This window comes from Agelaius phoeniceus, chromosome 14 (genome assembly GCF_051311805.1).
Source record: "Agelaius phoeniceus isolate bAgePho1 chromosome 14, bAgePho1.hap1, whole genome shotgun sequence".
NCBI lineage: Eukaryota > Metazoa > Chordata > Aves > Passeriformes > Icteridae > Agelaius > Agelaius phoeniceus.
The window spans coordinates 14,788,886-14,810,482 of record NC_135278.1 but is presented as its reverse complement, the minus strand read 5'-3'; the positions used below and the strand labels follow the sequence as shown (position 1 = coordinate 14,810,482).

At 53.5% G+C, this 21,597-nt stretch overlaps 1 protein-coding gene across 2 annotated transcripts in view; it reads left to right on the top strand.

Annotated features, from left to right (window-relative positions):
• OPHN1 (oligophrenin 1) overlaps window positions 1-21,597 on the top strand; it is a 50,261-nt gene that overhangs the window by 2,953 nt on the left and 25,711 nt on the right. For both annotated transcript variants that reach the window (XM_077185827.1, XM_054641283.2), the window contains exons 2-4: window positions 12,219-12,314; window positions 16,297-16,358; window positions 17,768-17,839. In XM_077185827.1, the coding sequence (XP_077041942.1) occupies window positions 12,219-12,314; window positions 16,297-16,358; window positions 17,768-17,839 (230 nt within the window). The remainder of the gene's footprint in view (window positions 1-12,218; window positions 12,315-16,296; window positions 16,359-17,767; window positions 17,840-21,597) is intronic.

Sequence of the window (21,597 nt, the reverse complement as noted above, 5' to 3'; positions counted from 1 at the left end):
CAAAACCACCTATTTCCCCTGGTCTTTGATCTTCTCTCCCAATTAAATATCAAATGGAGTTGGAGAAATGTCAGATGGAGACTTTTCTCATTAGTACCTGTGAGTGCTGTGATGGTGAAAATTGTCCTTTGAAGCTTGAAGAGCTGTGAGCTCTCATGCAAATGTTGTGTATGTGGTTTTGCACTTGATTTCTGTCCAGCCTGGAGCTCTGCAGAGTGCCTGGGGCTGTGCTGGCACTTCCCAGCCTCCCCAGGTACTGTGAGCACTTCATCCTGAAGGATAAAGTGACAAAGGAATGTGTAGGGACTGTGTGAACTTTTCCCCTTGAATGGGGTTCCTTGGACACCCAGGAAAGGTCCCTCCATCATCATCATCATCATCATCATCATCATCATCATCATCATCATCATCATCACCATCACCATCACCACCCCTGCAGGTGCTGCTGTGCTGTGTGTGGGAACTGGCGTGTCCCCTCAGGGAGCTCTGGTGTCCCCCAGCATGGCAGACCTGTTCTGGACAGGTTTCTGTGCTCTTGTTGGATGTGGTGCCTGGGGGTTTGGTGCTGTGGTGTGTGGGAAGCAGCGTGGCATTGGAACAGGTTATTTTAATGGGGTTGAAGCATTGGAACAGGTTATTTTAATGGGGTTGAAGCCACCCAGAGTGGCCTGTCTGCCCAGTTCCCCAGGGCCCCATGTCCTGGTTCATGGGAAGGCTGTGGGGCAGTGGAATCTGTTCCTGCAGCATGGCACAGCCAGATCCTGGGAACTGTGTCCAAACAACCCTAAAGCTCCTCTAGCAAATGGGGAAGAGGAAGGAGTTTGTCCCACACCAGGAGAGGCTGCAGCTCTCCAGGTATTTCTTGCTGGGAGGCACAGCTGCAGTGACAATGTCCTGTCCCACAAAGACAGCTCAGCCATGAGGCAGTGAGGAGCAGGGGGAAAATGACCTGCTGGAAAACACATCACTCTCTTCCAGCAATAATGTGCTCTCCTCTTGGCTCCTTGCTGGTCTTCCCCATCCCCACTGGGGATTTCAGTCAGTAAGGGCACCAGTAACTTGCTGGTAAATTGTAAAATTGTCTCCTGACTTCCCAGCTCTGTTTTAAATCCCACCCATAGCCAGAGCCCAGCTGTCCCTGGGAGCCTCTGCACCCTGCAAGCACCCTCAGCTCAGCTGGGCACAGGGCACCTCTGCAGCCAACAGCTGCTGATGGAGCAGCTCCTGCTCCTGAGCTCCCAGCTCTGAGCACAGGACCAGGGCCCCACTTGGTGCAAATCTAAACCAGACAGGCTTTAACCAGACACTAAAACACAATAGCAGCAAAAGAACAAAAACCCTCCCAAAAGCCAACTCACCCCCAGCGCCAGAGCTGATCCTCAGTGCAGGCAGGAGCAGTGAGGGGCCAGCACAGGCTCTACCAGACCCAGCTGTGAGGCAGATCCCAGCCCGTGTTCTGGGGCTCAGGAGGTGTTTGCTGGGGTTTGCTCCCCCTGGAGCAGCTCTGGCTGGGCAGGCTGGGTTTGCTTTGCCCCTGGCTGTGCCATGATGTTCCCAGGCCTGGCTCCTTGTTCCTTGCTCCCTCCCTGCTGCAGTCCTGAGCTCCTGAGCCTCCCCCCTGGCTCCTGCTGGTTCCAGCTGCTCCATCCATGCCCAAATGTACCCAGGGCTTGGTTTGTTTCAGGAAGCCCAGGACAGGGGTGGCTGGCAGCAGCACCAAGGCAGCCCTGTCCCTGCCAGCTCAGGGGCTGGTGGGAGGGCTCTGGACCAGCCTTGGCCCAGCTTAAACCAACCAATGTGCAATATTTTGTGATGGCTTTTTCCAGCCCAGATATGCTTCCCAAGGACTCGCCTGCCTACAGCAGCACAAGGGGCCAGGACAAGAGGCAAAATCGTTTTCATGTGTTTAAGGATATTTTTTTCTTGTGCTGCACATGAGCATGCAGGGAGCTTTTCTGCTCCATCCATCTTCCACTGGCTTTTCTGGCTCCTTCCCTGGGAGGATGTGGGTGTTATCCATGTTCTGTGTGTCTCACAGCCCACGGCTCACAGCAGCCCTGCTGCTGACCTAAGAGTTTCCTCTTGAGTCACTGTATGAGGACTCAGCTTTTCTGGCTTTTTGCTTGAGCTATTGTTGGAATATTTTATTCCTGATAACTACAGATGTGACATCTCATGCTTGCCCCCAGGCTTTTCTGTCCTGTGGGGTGACAGTGCTGTGTCTGCTCTGTTCTGCCAGACACCTGTGGCACATCCTGGCCATGCTGCATCCTCCTGCCCACACAACGTGGCTCTGGCACTGATCCCTGGCTGCCCAGCCATGGATCTGGGCTGCAGGGAGAGCCTGCAGTGCCAGCTTGGGCCATTCTCCAGGGACAGAGGGGCAGGTGCTGCCGTGGGGGCTGTGAGGCACTGCCTGGCAGGAACACAGAGGTTTGGAGAACTGTGGGTTTATAGAGAAAAACTCTGGTGAGCAGTCAGCACTATTTACAGGTACTGAGCACCAAAATGCAGCAGCTTTGGAACTGCTGGAGAAGTTCAGGAGGCAGCAGTTATTTTTCCTTACTCAGCATTAAATGAGTCTTCCAAACACATAAAGCTTCTGTCTGAGGTTCTGACACATGTGAATCAGAAAGCTTCTGGAACCTTGTTGTTTCTGTTCTGTGCATTGTCCACACTGGCCTGTGTTGTGTCTCACAGCTGCTGCATGGGAGCAGTGATCCCAGGCTAGGCTGTTTTCTCCTGGGGCACATTCAAACACGGTCTCTGTGCCCCTTGTCCTTTCCTGTCACCGAATTCTCCGTGCAGGTGAACGTGCAGTCATGAGTTGTTCAAGTGATGATAAGAGCAGCAGAATAGCCTGAGATAAAGTCTATAAATATAAGTGCAGCCCAGAAGTCAGTTGCTCTCTCAGTCTGATCTCGCTCCTTGTTGGCCTGTTCCCTCAGCCAAGCCTGATTTTGAAGAGCCTGGGAATGTTTAAAACAAGAATAGATTTTTTAATGTTACTAAACCTTGTAGCTGTGAGAATGGACAAGGAACACTTGTGGACACTTCAAGAATGAACTGGTGACTTGCAGAGCATTGGGGGGGACCCTTTGATGTGGAAACACAAATCCAGACCTCCAAGTCCTTGCAAAGTGCCCAGAGTGGGGGTAGCTCTTGGCAAAGCCCCCCTCAGTGTGCAGGTCAGGCTGCCCCAGGGTTGGTCAGGTTGACAGTGCCAAGGAGCCTCCCAGGAGGTGCCAGCTGCTGCAGGACAGGCTGGCATCATTCCCCAGCCTGGATCCAGAGGGATGAACATTCCCAGCCTGGATCCGGAGGGATGCGCGTTCCCAGCCTGGATCCGGAGGGATGAGCATTCCCAGCCTGGATCCGGAGGGATGAGCATTCCCAGCCTGGATCCAGAGGGATGCACATTCCCCAGCCTGGATCCGGAGGGATGCGCGTTCCCAGCCTGGATCCGGAGGGATGCGCGTCCCTCCCCGCCCCGATTCGCTGCTGAGCCGCCCTGGTGGCTCAGGGATCTTTCCCTCCCTGGCTGTGCTGTGTGACTCAGCTGGCCCTTGCCCAGCCCCGCTGCGCCCTTATCGAGGGAAACTCTGAAATCATCGGGGCTTGGAGCGAGCGAGCGCCCGCCGGAGCCTGCCCTGCCCGCGAAGGGGGGCTGCAGGGAGATGCGGATCATGAGACGTCTCCGTGGGGATTGCTCGTGCTCTGCCCCGGATAAGAGTCCGTTGTTTTCATGTTTGTTTTCCCCGTGTCCGTCCTGCCTGTGCAGCGGGGGAGCCGCGGATTTGGAGCACACCCTCTCTGCTGCTCACGCCAGAGCTCCGCGCCAGGAGCCTGCTCGGGGAGCTGGGGCTCTGGGTGGTGTGGCTGTGCTCACAGGGGTCCCAGGACGAGGGGAGAGACGTTGACTCCATGTTTCAAAAGGCTGATTTATTATTTTATGGTATATATTAATATATATTAAGAAAATTATATATTAAAACTATGTATTATATTAAAATTATATATATTAAATTATATACATATTAAAATTATATATTAAAACTATACTAAAAGAATAGAAGAAAGGATTTCACTAGAAAGCTAGAAAAATAGAAAGAATAGAATAGAAGAATAGAATAGAATAGAAAAGAATAAAATGAATAACAAAAGCTCGTGACTCTCAGAGAGTCTGAGCCAGCTAACTGTGATTTGCCATTAATTAGAAACAACCAACATAAACCGATCAAAGATGCACCTGTTGCATTCCACAGCAGCAGATAATTATTGGGGTTTTTTTTCTTCTGAAGCTTCTCAAGAGAAAAATCCTGTAAAGGGATTTTTCAGAAAATATCATAGTGACAGCCTGGAGCACTGCAGGGATCCCTGCTGCTCCTCTGATGCCCTGGGAAAGCAGCTGCTGCCCCTCCCTGACAGCTCACTCCTCCCAAGGGAGGGCAAAATCCATTTGTTTTCCCTGGCTCAGCTTCGTGTATTTTTATTTTTATATTTCAAAGAGCCTGTTCTTCATTCCCCAGCCCGAGGACCTGTCCCCAGGCTGGCATTCTGAAGGTGCCTTCTATGAGACAGTGATGTCCCACATCAGGTGTATACATAGGTGCAGCAGCCAGAGCCACCTGCCAGCCTCACCCTGCTTCCAGCTGGCTGCCTGCTTGGCTTCCAGCCCCAAAGTGTCCCCCAGTGCTGCCATCCCCAGGGCTCACCTGGCAGCACCATCCCCACCCAGCACTCACCTGGCCATCCCTGCTGCACCCAGCAGCCTCTGTGTTGGGAGTTCTCAGGAAAGCTGAGAGGGCTGCCACCCTTGGAGCCTCCCCTGCGGGGTTTGGGAGCTGCTGACTGCCCAGCTCAGGAGCTGCCACCACTTCCACCGGGCACTGTCCCCCAGGTGTGGCTGTCCCTCCTACACCCGGGTTCACTGTGCCCCAGGGCAGTGCTGGGCAATCCCCTGCTGTGCTGACACTCGGATTGGGACACCAGCTCGTCTGAAATTCCTGTAGGTGTGGCAGCACCAGCCCCGTGGTTGGGCTTGGTCTGTGCTGAACCAAACAACTGTGACACTGTTTTTTCCTTTGTGACTCTTCTCTGCCTCTGCAACCCCAGGAGCGTTTGTTTAAAAAACAGTTGCATTATTTCTTACTGCACTTTTGCTGATTTCTAAGGCAGCTCATCTTTTCTTAACTTCCATTTCAGTTGGCCACGTGTTCTGGGCTGGCTGCCCTGTGTCTCTTCCCAGTTTTGCTGAAGCAACTCCTCCAGCTTTGCAGGGCTGCAAGGTTGATTTGAAAGGCCAGCAAAATGGCAAAGGGGAAAAAACTAATCTCAGAGAAGTTCAGGCTTCCAAAGTGCAGTTTCACCCATGGCTCATCCTGAGGAGCACTAAGGGAAGTGCTGATGCCAGCAGGAGTTTTTGCTGCTGTGGGAAGAGCAGGGGTGCCCTGGCTGAGCTGGGCCAGGCTGTGCTGGAGGCTGTGCTGCAGCGTCCTGTGCTGCCCTTGTGTTGCAGAAGCAAAAATCATTGAAAAAAAATTCATCCAGCACACTGTCCCTTATAAAAATATTAAACATACAGCCTGAAGTGCTGCTCTCTGGGAAACCAGTACAAGCCAGTGAGTGTCACTGGGAGAATGCTATGCTCTGTGTTTTTCTTTGAAATTCTGAAGGCATCATCTGCTGCATGATTCTCTTCCTGATGAATGGATCTGTCACTGTGGAGGTCTTGGGAAGAAGATGCAGGATAATTTAATCCAAGGGAAGGTGAGAGAGCATCCTTATCCCAGAAGCTGTATCCCACATCACCCCCTCCCAGTTTTCTCCAAAACAGACCAATATGCCCCAAAACTTTGTTGTCCTTCCAGTCTTGCTTGGTTGCTTTGTGTTTTGGTTGGGGTTTTGGGCTGATATGTTGCCAAACTTCCAAGCTATGGGTGAGGAGACCCATGATCTCCATGTGCTCCAGGCATCCAGGAAAGAGCCCCTCTGTGTGTTTAACTGCCTTGAGCTTCGAGGTGTAGCCTCATAACCTTTGCCAGCTCATCTGAAGCATGGCAGGTTCTGCAGAGCCGGTTTCCTTCAGGCAATAAGGGAGATAAAGCAGGCGTGAGAATTACGTGATGAGTGTGAACCCTTGCTGTCTGGGTCCTTGGGTGTTTAATTCAACAGTAAATAAGAAAATAAGCTTGTCAAGCTCGTTTGGGCACTTCCCACAAGGCTGGCTGGGCAAGGAGAAGAATTTATGAGAATAAAAGATTGAAGTTTAGGACAGGAAACAGAAGCTGTGAGTGGAGGTGATGGTCCAGAGGGCAGGTAACCAACTAGCAGAGCAAAAGGTCAGGGAGAGATACTGAGAAATGTCCTTTTACTGGGAGTACAGCCCTGCTCTAGTGCCTGGAGCCTGGGCTGCACTGGCTGTGTCAGGGAAGCAGCAGCTTATGAACAGCTCAGTCAATGAAGGGAGAGGTAAATGTGTGACAGTGTGAGACATCCAGTCAATTCCTTCACAAGAGATTTGTAAAGCACAGCTAAATATAGCAAGTTATTTTTAGCACTTCATGCTAGCCACTTACTCCTGGCAAGTGGAAAACCCGTGTCAGTGTGGGAAAAATGGCCTTTGTCCAACGTGTCAGGATTTCTGAGTCCCCACAGAGCCTTCAGGGGCACTGGCGGACGGCTGGCCCTGGGTCACTGCCAGGCACTGCCTGGCCTGGGCCACTCTGTGATCCCTGCTGGTGAGCATCTCTCCTCTGGGCTGCGTTCCTTCCTTGCAGGATCCTGTGTGGATTTTGGACTACCTAAAAGGCTAACTGGAAGGTTATATTTGTATCCTCATCTGAGAAAATTAGCATGTTTCTGTGTTCGAGCAGCTGTGGAGTGTTTGGGAGTGTTCCATGAGTCAGGGCTCCTTACTCCTGATCCTGATGGTACATCTGGGCTCAGAGGGGGAGCTCATGGCTTTCCAGGCTGAGGGGTTTTTTTGTGGGACAGAGACTGGGAGCTTCATGCAGGTGGTACACACAGTGTAAATCCAACACCTTGGAGCAGAGTCTGGCCCCTTGGCCACTTTCTTTGTGTGCTGGCTCCTAAAACTCTGCTGCAAGGACAGAGAATTCCCTGGAAGCAGTGGGTTGGGTATTGTGTCCAGAACCTCCTCCTCAGGTGATGGTGATCAGCTCTCTCTCTTTAGTGATGCAACTCCCTGGGGAATTCTTTGCCGGGAGTTGGTAACAATGGGCACATTATTGTCTCCTTAGGAATCATGGCCATCTCTCTTCATGCTGGGAAAAGTGGAATTTCTCATGATGTATGTGTGCTGTGCACAGCTCTCCACCAAGGAGGAGAAAATCATCCATAGGGACCATTGGTAGGAGATGTAGGTGTGACCTCAGCTGCTGTGTGTCAGGGTCTTGCAACGATTCCCTGACAAAAATGTATTTCCAGGGGTGAGATCCCAACCCAAAAATTTCCATGTCTTAAAATGCCCTTGTTTAAGGGCAGAGTGAACTTTTATTGTCTTTTGTTTGCTTGTTTGAAAGGAAAGTGTGTGGCCAGCTTTGATAGTTTTGTTTTCAAGCTGGAGAAGAAGAAAGCGAAATGCAAAGATGGAGCTCCTGCTTAGCTTTGCTCTGGTTATTTGCACTACCACGATCAAACCCAGGCTGTGTTTTTCCTGTTGATTCCGTATGGGTTTTATTCATGGCTTGCTGAAGCTGTGACTGGCACTGCAATCTGTGGGTTGGGCACATGCAGAACCTCAGGAATTGCCTTTCCCCCCATGGAAATCTCTGCTGGCTGCTCTTCCCCGAGCTGTCCATGTGTAGGTGCAGGCAGGGAGGACCAGTGAAAGTCACTTCCACCTTCCAGTGTGGGCTGGGACATCCTGTCCCTTCCTAGGAACAGGGCAGGGATGCTGCAGCCCCACCACTGCTCAGCTGTTCCTGCCTTCAGCTGGATCAGATTAAACTCAGGACTGCCTTTGCACTGAAAGTGTCATGGCCAATGATTGCAAAGATGATGAGCTTGAGGGGCAGTGTTTTTATTTTGTTTTTTCCTCCTTAATTTGCTCCCTGGGAGCAGCGTGTGGGGATGGGGATTAGCCAAAGGGCTGCTGAGCCCATTGCTTGCTCTGCCCCTGAGCTTCTGGAGGAGCAGCAATTCCCACCTGGCTGTTTCCTAGGAAGAAGCAGAGTGGTGCTGTGTACCAGCTGCTGCACAGTGTCATCTAAACAAGGGCTATTGGGGTGTGGGTAACAGGGGTGAGGGTGCTGGCAGCCTGGCCCTGACCAGTGATGTGATGTGTACCCTCCACACCCACTCTCCTGCACAGCTGGAGATGTCCTGTTGGTTTTCAAAGTGTTTCTTTCTAAAAATCAGGCTGTTTTTTGCCCCTGTATCACACCCAATGTCCCATTGTGTCCCTGTGGTGTTAAATGAGGCAGCCCAGGCAGGGCCCTCCTGTCCTGGCTCAGGATCCTGCTGGTCCCCATAGCTGTCACCGCTTGGTTGTCACAGCCACTTCCATTTCCATGTGCTCAGGGGCATGGTTTCCTCTCTTGGGAACAGAGGACCATTGCAGTCACACAGGCTGTGACCTGGGTTGCAATTAGTAAAGCTAATTAAGGATGTGCACCTGTGACACCTTGAGCATTGCAGACCCTCAAGCAGCACCTTTGTGCCCCATTCTCTGTCTGTGTCTGCTCACCCTGTTCCCCCAGGGTTCTTTTCTGTGGTGATGGTTTCCTTCTGGTTTAAATTCTAAGCATTGGAGGAAGAAGCAGCAGCACAGCCTGGTTTGGGGCTCTGCTTGTGTTTGTGTTTTGTCAGAAACCTGTGGCTTTTGCAGCGGTAGCAGCGCATTTTTGATTGTGGTTTTTGGTTACCTGTGGTTGCTGTCAAAGGTTGAAGTGAGAATCATAGGTCCTTACTGAGCAAGCTGTGAGGCACATCCTTCCAGAGCTGCTGGCTCTGCAGGTGTGTTTATTCACACATAAATACAGCCCTGAGCTCTGTGTGTGCCTCCTGAGGCTGGCATGGCTGGCACTGGTGCTCCCTGCTCCTGCCCTGCAGCCCTGCTGGGGCCACTCTGTGCAGGGATGGAACTTCATTTTGACTAGGAGAGTAAAGGATTGTAACCACAAATGGTGATATTTGGCATTGCTTCCTGATGCTGGAAGGGAGAGGAGTCCTTGAGGACTCCTGATGAAATTCATTTTGGTGTGTTTCCATGGAAACAGGCTGAGCAGGCAGGGTCTGTGGGGTAGTGCTGGGCCTTGGTGTGCTGTTTGCAGGGATATTCCAGCTTGGAGCATGGCACTGTTCCTTGATCCTTGGGTCTGGTGCTGGGGGAGCAGGACAGGCCCTGCAGCTGCCTCTCCCTCCTGCCAGGCTCTGGGGGTGCAGGGCAGCAGCCTTTGGCAACTGAGTGCTTGTACTGGGGGGAAAACATTTCCAACAGTTAAAACAAGGGAGAATACAGACTTATCTCTCCCAGCGTGGGATGGAGCCCCGTTTTTCCACAGCAAATCTTTTCCTGCTGGCTCCTTCCTGTGGTCAAGCCTCTTTCCTGTGGCCGTGGCTTATCCCTTTCTCCCCAGCCCCCCTGCCCTGCCTGATGAGGTGTCACCACTGTCACCACTGCCATTTGAGTGCCACCGAGGGAAGGGGCAACGTCCCACCGAGTGTCTCTGAGCACTGACACCAATTCTCTGCCTCAGGGACTGGTGATGAGCCCTGCAGGGACACAGCCCCCATCCTCTGGTTCTCATGGTCAGTGAGCCCTGTGCTGTGTCCCTGTCACCCCCATGGCTGTGGCAGTGCCAGCAGTCAGTGAGCCTGTGCTGTGTCCCAGGGCTGTGGCAGTGCCAGCAGTCAGTGAGCCTGTGCTGTGTCCCTGTCACCCCCATGGCTGTGGCAGTGCCAGCAGTCAGTGAGCCCTGTGCTGTGTCCCACTCACACCCAGGGCTGTGGCAGTGCTGCAGCAGCAGCAGTGCTGCCCTGTGCATGCACACATGAGCTCTGTCAGGAGCCAATGTTCAGCCAAGGCTCACTACGTGTGGGAGTGGAGCTGGGTTGGTCTGGAGAAGCCTGGTTTCCATTAGGAGCTGCTCCAGAGCCTGCCAAGCACGCAGGGTACGGGCTCACAGCCCCCTCCCTCTCTCCCTCCTTCCCTGGGCTGACAGGGACACACAGCACATGGAGACCTCTGTCCCTGCCAGGTACCACCCCTGGGACCTGTGTGTGCTGCAGGGACACTGGAGCTGTGGTGCCTTGTCACCTGCCCCCAGCCAGCACCCATGGAGGGGATGGACAGACAGACAGATAGAGAGATGGGGGTGCTGCTGCTTTCAGAGGGGCTCAAGGACACACACTGGGCTGGGAGGGGTGTTGGGAGGGAGGGATTGAAGATCACATGTGAGCAGCAGCACGGGAGGGGCTGGATGGGGCCACAGCAGCGTCAGGGACAGTGATGGTGACGGGGATTTGCAGGGCATGAACAAAGATTCCCCTGAGCAAGGGCTGAATGAGCCTCCAGCCTGGCCTGAGTGAGCACTGGGGCACTGAGGGGGAATTATTTGCTGAGGTTTTCCATCAAGTCAATGACATCGTTCTGTAAGAGTTCACCCATTTACGTGCTCCAGCCCCTGGCAGCTGGGGCTAAATAGCGACATTCAGGCCTGAATCTGCCCATTCAGGAGCCAAGGTTTGACCCATCGAGGGAGCTGCTGAACGAGGCCTTTGAGGGAGAAGCAGGGACTGCACTCTGAGCCTGCACTGGGGACCCAGCAGTGCCCCCACCCCTGCCTGCCAGGGACCTTGGGGAGGGTCAGGAGCTCCTGACCTGGGGACAGGGGAAGCAGGGCAGTCTGGGGACCTGACAGGGTCCAGACCACTTCATTTCTTTTCCTCAGCATTCATTTCAATGTTGTTCAATTTTTCTCTCCCCTTCACAGCAGCATTTCAGAGTGTCCCATGATTGCCACCATAGTAGTAAGTTTTATTTTCAAATCAAAAAAACCCATCCATGTGCACCAAGTTCCTGTATCCAGCAATCATGGTGCTGGCTTGGCAAAGCAGTGGTAGGAGCTGGTTGCCCATAAGGTCTGTGCTGTCACATCTTTCCCACTTGTAATTTCATGAATTTCTGAAAGTGCCATCTCTGTGCACTGCCACAAAGGAGTCCAGCCTGGGACTGTGCCCATAGCTGGAGTCCCAAATTAGGGGAAGCAGCAATGTAAATCACAGGCTAACATTATTCCTTTGCTTTTCGTTTTGTTGCCTGCACGCTCCTCTCTGAGGTCAGGCAAGTGCAGCCTCCTTCTGTTTGTATCTCAGGAATTGTTGTAGCTTTGTGCAGGATGATGTGGCCGATGCAGTGAGTGTGCTGTCCCTGCTGGCCCTGGGTCAGGCTCTGTGCTGGTGTCACTGTCACGTCCCAGGGCCCCTCTGCCAATGCCAGCAGACGCCGTCCAGACACGTCCTGCAGCCACACAGGGTGCAAAGAAACAAAGCATCCTTTGGGCCAGAAACCTCTCTGGAAGGTCCAAAAATAATTTGGACTGAGCCACAGGAAACATCAGGCAATTTCTTTGCTTCCAGCCCCGACTGCTCCTCACCAGCAGGAGCAGCAGGTCCCAGGGCCATCTGTGGGTGCCCCTGGCTCAGCTGTGTGCTCTGTGGCACTGTCCTTCCCTCAGGGACTGTCTGTGTCCATGACCCCACAGAGGAACAGTTATTTTTAGTCCTGCCTTTTCCCTCACATTTATTTTCTGACTCTACAGATTTTTCTCTCATATTATGAAACGATTTCTGTGAACAGTGGCCAGCCTGTCCAACAGCCCCTGTGCTCCAAGGAGCTGTGCTGGTGCACACAGAGCCCTGGAGTATCTCCTGAAGGTTTTCCTGCAGGGAAGTGTCCCTTCCTGTCTGTAGCTGGACACAAGGCCATTGATCAGTTGTTGTACTGTGTGGTGCATCCATTAGTGCTGCAGAAGCTTTTTCAGAGGGAGAAAAAACCCAAATCCAATTCTCTCTGCAGCCTCTGAGGGTTATTAATGCTGCAGCATTTTCTGCAGCGCTGAAATTCCCAATGCCTGTGGATTTTCATAACCACCCTCCTCTGGTCTTGTTCCATTCAGGATAAATTCCTAGGACATGCAGCCTCTGTAGAACAATTGCAGAAACCCACAGCTGATTGCTCTGTCCTTTTCCAGGCTACTCCTCAGCAGTGCAGAAGTTCTCCCAGACTCTGCAGTCCTTCCAGTTCGACTTCATTGGTGACACACTGACGGATGATGAGATCAATATTGGTGAGTTCTCTGCTTTTTGAAGCTGACTTCCAGTAATTGGAACAGTCTCCCTCTCTAGGAATTAGCCTGCCTGATGGTTTTTAAGCAGCCTCAGGAGCCGGGTTCCAGGCAGCTCTTCCACAGCTTATTTTCTGAAGTTGAACAGTCACGGGTCGAGTTTCACATTCCCAATTCAGCGGATAATTTGCAGAGGTTTTCCATGGCTCCAGGCCTGCTCCATGCTTCCAGGTGCTGGGGAGGAGGCAGTGTGGTGCTGACCTCCCAGCCAGCCCCTCTTCTCAGAGCTCTGGGAGCCCAGCTCTGGGTGCTGCTCCCAGAGCTGCCTTTGCTGTGCTGGAACAAACTGCCCCACGCTGCCCTGCAAGGGCACCAGGCTGCAAACTGCTGGGAAAAAGGGCTGCTGGATGTGTCTCAAATGGAAAACAATGGCCATCTGTGCCCTGGGCAGCCTTGCAGGGCTGCTGCCTGCACATCTGCTTGGGGATTAGTGATCCTGGAGCTGGGTTACATCCCTGCCCTCCCCCAGCTCAGCTCTGGGAGTCACTCAGCATCCACAGCTCAGGGGCCTTAATGCCCCAAACCCTGCACGTTTCACATGAATGGTGAGTGGACTCTGTGGGGGTGACAGAGGGCTGCAGGAGGGACAGCAGAGCATCCTCAGCCTCCAAGGTTCTCACCCTGCCCCATCAGACAAAACACTTGGGCCACCTGCCTGGGCTGGGGCTGCCCATGGGCTCACAGGGCATTTTCCAGGCAGGAGAATTCACAGAGCATTCATGGGGTGGGGCACAAGGCACAGGGTCTTTTCCAGGCTGCTCCCAAGGGCTGCACATAGGGGAAAAAAGAAAACCAGGTTTTGTCAGGCAGTGGTTGCAGAGTGGCAGCAGTGTGACATTGCTGGTGTCAGATCTCTCAGCTGCTGTCAGAAGGGGAAGGAAGTAGAGCCTGTTCCTTGGGCTGTTGTATTTAAAGCCACGTTAAGCAGACTGCAGCCTGCCCCTCCAAGGCTTGTTTCCTTTATGGAAAGTCTCTGGGTGAAACCCACTGGAAATGAGTCAGCCTCCAAATGTAATGGCAGCAGAGGTCTGAGCTTCCAAACACATACAGGTCAGGGAGGGGGGAACTCTGCCATGTAGATGCCCCTCCTGGGAGCTGAGGGATCTGAGGCAAACAGCCATGCAAGGAAAGGAGTGTCTCTCCTCTTGGCTGGAAGGAACAAAGCTCCAACAACCAAGCAAGGCTGCTGGGAATGACAGAGGTTGAATAAAGGGAGTGTGGGATGGGGGAGAGCAAGAGAGCAGATGTAAAACACTCCATGGTGAAAGGAGCGTGCTTCCTTTCAGTTTTGCTGGGGAGTATTTGTTTTGCTTTTTCAAGAAGAGATCCCCAGCTTGCCTGTGAAGAAGCCTGGGCTGTGTTCCTCCTCTCACCCAGGCCCTGGTGTGCCTGCAGGGGTTGAGGCTTCCTTATTCCTGACACAGCACTGGGGCGTTGACGTCTCCGTAGCAGCTTCCATCTGCCAGGGTGCCAGGGGTCTGCGTGGGAGTGCAGAGCTCATTTCATGTGCAGGCTATGGGAGTGGAGCAGAACACTTAGAGGCACTTCTTAGGCACTGCAAGAGAACATGTTTGGGTTGTAAATAGAGCTAAAGTCACACTGCTCTCTCCTTGTGTGGGCACAGAGCAGCCAGGCACACGAGCGGGTGGCAGCGGGGACACTGCAGGTGGCAGTCAGGACACTGGGCTGATGTTGTCTGTCGTGAGCAGCACTTTCCCCATGGGATGTGAAAGGCCATGGATGCACCTGTGTCACCCCACAGCTGCAGCCCCTCCTGTGCTCCCTCCTGCAGCTCCTCCAGTGTCACCTCACAGGACCCAAATCAGCAGCTCCTGCAGAGATGGAGGGGGCAGTGAGATGGGGTGGCATGTTCTTCCCTCCCAGGCACAGGAACCTGCAATCCTGTAAGGACCTTCCTGGAATGCTTCTGGCTGCTCAGCAGAGTTGCTCTGGCATTTCCAGGTGTCAGTTCCCAGCTGTGGCTGGGCAGGCTGTACTGCTGGTGTCCCCCCTGCTCCACACTGCCCTGATGGGCTGGAAAATTCTGACCCAGGCCAGTAGCACAGATCCACCCCAGGCACTGCTAGGCTGGCAGCAGGATCTGAGCCTTGTGTGTGGTGCAGGGTCAGCAGTGGGCTGTTCTGTGACTGGAGCCAGGAAACATGTTCCTGGGCTCTTCCTGTAGATCAAAAGGAAAAAATGGCTGGGGAACATTTTAGGCACTGACATATTTCCCTGTAAGTTTGGGGCTGGATTTTTAATCCCTGTGATAATTCTTTTCCTGGCTCAGGCCCCTGGTGTGCATGCACTCCACCATCCTGGGGAGCCACAGTGACAGCCACGTGTGGCCCTGGGTGTGAGCACCATGAGCTGTAGGGCCATTGCATAGCTGGGTGCTGGAGCCCTCAGTGCAGGAGAGCTCAGAAGCTCCTGACTCATCAGGAAGGTCTGCTGTGCCACTGCAGCTCAGGGCCCATGGCACAAGGCTGCAGTTTTTCCCTTCTGTGTGTCTCAGCAGCTGCAGAATGAATCCTTACACTGGATTTTAGGACAGGTACCTCTCCCAAGGTGCTGCTGTGATTGAGGGGAGAGGACTCTCAGCTTGCACAGGGAGCACAGGAGCACCTTCTCCCTGACCTGTGGGACAAGCTAATCCTGTGCCTGCATTGCTGTACAGCTGCTGTGCCCCCTCGTGTGCTGCCCTGCCCAGCCCAGCAGGGAGGGAGGGTCTGAACTGCAGAGCTCTGGGGTCTGACAGAGCCACTCTGGGATGTTCCCACCAGGACAAGAGGGAGCCTGGGACCCACCAGACCTGTCCCACGCTGTGCTGAGCAGGCTGGAGCTGTGGGAAACTTTCCCAGCTAACTCCCAGGTAGTTCCCAGGTGCACTGGGGTGATCAGGTTGTTCCCCCAGGCAGCCAGCACACAGCCACAGTACCTGCATGGGCAGGTGTTTGCCCAGCCTTGCCTTGCAGCCCAGAGAGAGGGGAGTTTGGCTTGGCACTGTCAGTGCTCTGCTGCTGAGGGGTTTCCTCCCCTGGAACAAATTCAGCCCCTTCCCAAGTTCTCCTTTGATGGGCAGGGAGAGGGGCTGCACGTTCCCCCTTGGTGTGGGGTCAGCTGCTCCCACCTAGTCTTTTATCTCCCCAGGTTGAATTATTCTTATTTCAGTTTGTTAAAGGAAAGGTTTAATGCTATTTTTATTGTAGTTGGACTCCAACTGTTTATCAATGGGATCTTTTTGTTTCACTGCTGGCATTTTGGGGAGTGGTGTCAGTGTCTGTGACCATGTCTACACCTGCTGCCTTTCCTCCTGTACATGGACTTTGTGCCTCCTGGTGAAGTACGTCATCTTTGTCATTCCAGGCCATTTTTATTTGACACACTTGTCCTGGTCCTGGCAAGCCCCTGCAGCTCTTCCTGGGACAGAGGTGGCACCTAGAGCTCATCCTGGTGCTGATGGCAGCTGTCTGGGCAGGCCAGGCACCCCTGTCCTGCCCAAAGTGGCAGGGCCTGTCCTGCTGCAGGCCCTGGGGATGGCAGCTCCCCTTGCCCCTGTTTGGCTTTCCCTGCATTTGCCCCTTCTCTGCCACCTGTATTGCCACCTCTATAACACAGTTCCTAATAAAAGCTAATTAACATCCTCTTATCCTCCCAGGGACTTCACTCCTTCATTGCCTGGGCAGGAGACCCTCCTGTCCCTTGTATACATAAATACCCCTCAAGGCCAGCCTGCACCTGCCATTGCCTCACTCAGTTTCTGCCAAAAGGAGCCTCCTCTTCTTGGTTTATTGTCAGCCTTTAGATGACCATGCTGGGGGTGCAGCCACATTGGGGTGTCCTGACATGTGTCACACAGGGTGTGACAGTGCCACATCCAGTGCCACATGCCAGCTCCCCTGACCAGCCTCTTCTTTTCTTACAGCCGAGTCCTTTAAGGAGTTTGCAGAGCTGCTGCAAGAAGTGGAGCTGGAGAGGTCCATGATGGTAAGGAGATGGGAGCTGGGCTCTGTCATTCCTGAATGCCAAATCACAGCCACAGCACCATGTGCCTCTGTGTTAGCCTTCTCATCAGAGGGAAGCTGGGAGCACTGGGAATGTGCTCTGTACTCATCTGTCCATGGTCCCTGAGCATGGGCAGGCACAGCAATAGGAGTGGGGGGCTGTGGCTCTCCCAGGCAGCTCAGGCAGTCACAGAGCCTCAGGCCCTGCAGCTGGAGGGGCTGCTCACTGTGGGGAAACCAAGGGTTAAAGAATCAGGAGTGTTTTTGCTCAGTTTTTGTTGGGTGCAGGAAGGCAGGTGTCCCTGAGCCCATCAGTGCTGGTGCAGCTCCTGCAGTACAATGCACTGCCATCAGCTTCCTGCTGCCATGTGCCCTCAGCTCTCCAGGCTCCTCCAGAGCCACTGCTGGCTTCCCATTTCACTCCTAATTCCAGGAAAAACATGAAGGTTAGGCTCGGTGGAGAGCGTGCAGCACGCCAGGAATGTGCTGCTTGGCTCTGCCTTCCCCTGCCTCGTGCAGCAGCAGGAGCTCCTGCCAGGCTGGGCCAGAGGGTCCCTGGGCAGGCAAGGAACAGCAGGAAACCAGGGAAGCACTGAGATCCTTCTTTATTATGAATTACATCCCAGGTACAGTGGCTCCTTTGGCAGTGGGGGGAGCATGGGAAGGTGTTTCAGGGGTTATGGGCACTGTCCAATTTTCAAAGTTGGGGTTTTTTCCCCTCTACTTGCAGGATCAATTCTGTTTTACAGCAGCTCCCTCAGGAGGTTTCACACTCACTCACTCACTGTGTTCATCAGATTTAACTTCCCTGAGGGGCTGTGTGGTGTCCTGTCCCCTGCTGTCCCCCTCTCCCTTCTCTGGAGCTTGGGGCAGAGCCTGTCAGGGAAGTGGGGATGGGAGCAGGCAGCAGGCTGGTCCCAGTGCCAGGCTGGAGCTGGAGCCAGTGATACAAACTGGGATGAGCTCACTTTCACGTGGATTCATGGTAAAGGTGGGCAGAGCACCATCCAGGGAAGATCTCTGAGACCTGAGACAGGAGTGGAAGAGACACAGGCAGGCTTTCCCTTTTCCCTAGCTGTTCTGTGACAGATAACCTGCTGGCTGACTCTCGAGACAAGGGAACCCCATCCTTTATTTGAGGTGGGGGACACTCCCTGTCACCCACGGGATGTCCCCAAAGCCTCCTGGGATGTGGCTGGGGTTTGCAGTGTGTCACCCATGAGGAAGAGCAGGTACAGATGGTTTAAGTGAATTCACGTACAGAAAGAGAAGAAGTTTCCAGTCAAAAACATTAAAATCTCAGAGCTCTTGGCTTCTAGCCCTGTTCAGCCTCTGTTTAGGAGAAAATTGATCAGCACCCTGCAATTAAAATGCTTTTTCTTTGCACTGTAGGTGCAGAATGCAAGTGATTTGCTGATCAAACCTTTGGAAAATTTCCGGAAGGAGCAGATAGGATTCACCAAGGTAAGGTTTGTTTGTTTGTTTTCAGTGTGAACAGATTTGTTTTCTGTTACTGTCTTTGAATTCAAATTTTTCTCCTGTTGTTGTTAACAAGCAGTTGCTCTACTGCATTCTGACTTCAGGCACTCAGAAACTCCCTGTTCAATGCTGGCTTTCAGCTGCTGGCTGAGGGTTCGTGCTGTGACTTTTAGTCTGATTTTTCAATCTTAAGAGTCTCCAAAATCTTTTCCTGAATTCTCTGGGTTTTCTCCTGGCCTGATTCCAGCACTGCCTCTGTCCTGGGCAAGGAGTGCTTGTTTCAGCCAGGAGATCCTCCTTGCTGCTTTACCCCCTCTCTCCTTTGTTCAGTCAGTGCTATTGAAAAGAAAATACTTTCTGCAGAGAAGTGTGTGGTGGAGTGGGAGGGAGGCAGGGAAGGAGGGAAAACAGGAGAGGCCAGCAAGCAGAACCTGATTATAGTCATAGGGCTTTTGTTATGAAATATTTACATAAAGCATCTAATGAGTCTTTCAGATGGACCAAACTTTTAAAGAAACAAGCTATAAAAAGCAAATTCTGCACATGTGGAGCACAAAAGATCATTTTTCCCTTGTCTGCTATCAAGAAATCCAGGTTCCATGTTACTCAGCGGCAGCTTAAAATGGGGCTGGCTCTGGCCCAGCTCTGAAATGGAGATGTTTTGGAGAACACTTGAGGCTTGGATTCAGCCCAGCCCATCTGGAGGCTTTGACTTTTAATAAATACAGGGTTTGAGAAGAGATACTTGATGGCCCTCCTGCCCTCTGCCATGCCCTGAGGGCTGGTGTGTGGAGCCCTCTGAAGAGCTGCAGCCATGAGCATGGCACAGGTGCTGCCCACAGCCCCTGCCCTTGTGTCTTTCAGGCTGGTTTTGTCCCAGAGAGCCCTTAAGGTGTGTAAGGGCCATTCTGCCCCCAGCCCAGAGCGTGCTGTGCCCCGAGAGCTGAGCTGGCTGCACCCACAGGCCTGTGCCCATGTCCTGCTCCCTTTCTTGATGGCAGGCACAGGTCTCAGCAGGGCTGGTGCCACAGCCCCAGCACTGACACGGACACACCTGGCAGCCTGCAGCCCCTCCTCAGCCCCTGTGCATGGGCAGGGCACTCTGTGTGGAAGCACAGGGTGGTGACAGTGGCAGGACACTGCTCAGAGCAGCTGGAGAGGTGGCAGAGGGCAGGGGGGTGTTGCAGGTGGCTCAGCCATTGGAGTTTGGTTTGGGGTTTTGTTTCTTGTGAGGAGCATGAGCTGCAGAGGTGCCAGGGCACTGTGGTGGGAAGAGGGCTGTGCTGTGGCTCCATTCAGGGCTCACAGGGCTCACTTCCCTGACACTGCACCCTCAGGTGTCACCCTGGGCACAGAGCCTTCCTTCACCTGCCAGCCTGACCCACAGCATCTCTGGGTCATCCCCACCCAGCAGCAGGAGGGGGGAAGCACCAGTGAGGCTCCTCATTTGTGCTCTGTCAGTGTGGGTTCCTCCCATCACTGCTGGGCCTGCCATCACCCCATGGACCCTTTCTGATCTGCACCAGGGCCAGAGGCCCAGGCCAGGCTGTGGAGCAGCCTGGAGACATGACACAGGGAATTTGTGCCCTCTGCTCAGTTTCCGTATTTTGGCAGCGTCGCCTTCTGTGAGATGTTTTCTGTTCCCTTTGCGAGCTGCTGCAGCCAAATAGGAAGAGCCCTTGAATCGAGGCTTTGTGATGCCTCTGGCTGGAGCACAGCCAGTCTGAGCAGCACATCTGAGTGTGCATTCAGCCGGGAGCAGGGGAGTCTCCTCTGTGCTCGCACACGGGGCAGCCCCGGCTGCGCCGGGACCCCTCCAGCTGCTGCCTCCCGCCACAGCCCCAGGGTCGCTGCTGTCAGTGGGAGTGACCTGCCCCAGCACAGATAAAAGGGAGGCTCTGGGACCCCCTGAGCTGACCCATTTCTGGCACTCAGGGCAGGGGGTGAGTTTGGGAAGGAGCTGGTGCACATGGAGGTCCCATCCCTCCCTCTCCATAGCCCCGGGGCTCGGATCCACGCTGTGGGGCTGGGACCCTTGGGGAAGAAGCTGGCCACACTTACTGAGCTGAGGAGGATTTGAATAGGAAAGTTTAATTCCAGTTTCACTTGGAAGGAGACAGCTTTTTTTAAAAAAAAACACAAAGTCAACCAAAAAAATCAGAGAGAAAAGCTTGCTGGGATGTACTGTAAGGGCAGGAGGAATGCTGAATAGCTGCAGTGTTTGTCAAAATTTCTTCCATAGGAGATAATGTATTCCTAAAAGGTCTTAGTAAATTCTGTTATTAATTTCATTAATTATAATTTTTAAAGAAAGGGAGGTTAATAACTTCTACCTGCTCTCATCTCTGGGGGAGCAGGGCCTAAGGAGCATTTGAGGGAAAGCAGTGGGTGAGGGAAAACACCAGGATGAACTGAGTGTGCTTTGGCAGAACTGCTCTTTCTACGCCCCTCAACTTTTTAGAAATCTGTTTTTGAATTAACTGCAGATGCCTTATAAAACTGAACTGTGATGATCCTGCATCCACTGTTCTTGCACCCAGACCCCTCAGGTGTGCATGGAGGTGGGGGCTCCCAGCAGGAAAAGTGTGTTTAATTCCTTAGGGAGAGGAAAAGTGGCCTGTGAGCTGGGCTTCTCACCTGCCACTCACCCCACCTCCCTGAAAATGGGAATTTCAGAGGATCCTAATTAGCAACTAATGATTAAGGGGGAGTTTTGGCAAGTCTGTTTGCCCTTTTCCCCCTGATGAGCTGGACCTGAAGCCGCCAAGGGGCTCCAATGTCACCCCAGTGCTGGTGACAGTTGGGGTGTGGGCAGGACCTGGCACACACAGAGCAGCCAGAGCTGCTGCTGCATCACCTGCCTCAGCAGGCAGGCAGTGCTGTCCCAGGGGCTGTGCCATTCCTGGGCACAGCAGTGCCTGCCAGAGCTCCCATCATGGGCTGCTGACATTCCTGGGCACAGCAGTGCCTGCCAGAGCTCCCAGCACAGGCTGTGCCATTCCTGGGCACAGCAGTGCCTGCCAGAGCTCCCAGCACAGGCTGTGCCATTCCTGGGCACAGCAGTGCCTGCCAGAGCTCCCAGCACAGGCTGTGCCATTCCTGGGCACAGCAGTGCCTGCCAGAGCTCCCATCATGGGCTGTGCCATTCCTGGGCACAGCAGTGCCTGCCAGAGCTCCCATCATGGGCTGTGCCATTCCTGGGCACAGCAGTGCCTGCCAGAGCTCCCAGCACAGGCTGGGCTGTGCCATTCCTGGGCACAGCAGTGCCTGCCAGAGCTCCCACCATGGGCTGTGCCATTCCTGGGCACAGCAGTGCCTGCCAGAGCTCCCACCATGGGCTGCTGACATTCCTGGGCACAGCAGTGCCTGCCAGAGCTCTCAACATAGGGCTGTGCCATTCCTGGGCACAGCAGTGCCTGCCAGAGCTCCCAGCACAGGCTGGGCTGTGCCATTCCTGGGCACAGCAGTGCCTACCAGAGCTGCCAGGGTGTTTCAGAGCCCCCTCCTGCCTGCCCTCGGTAGGATCTGCTCGGTGTCTCCCAGTGAGCGATAAACAGAAGGTGGGTGGTGCCTCTTGGCAAACCTTAATGCAAACGTGGTGCTGCCCTTTGATGAATATTCATGAGGAACTAATTTGTGCTCATGTTTCCAGATTGTGCTTCAGTCTGGGTGATTTTTTTGTGTTGTTTTTTTTTCTGTCTTGGCTTGCTCTGGTCAGCAGCCAACTCAGAAGGATTTGTAGG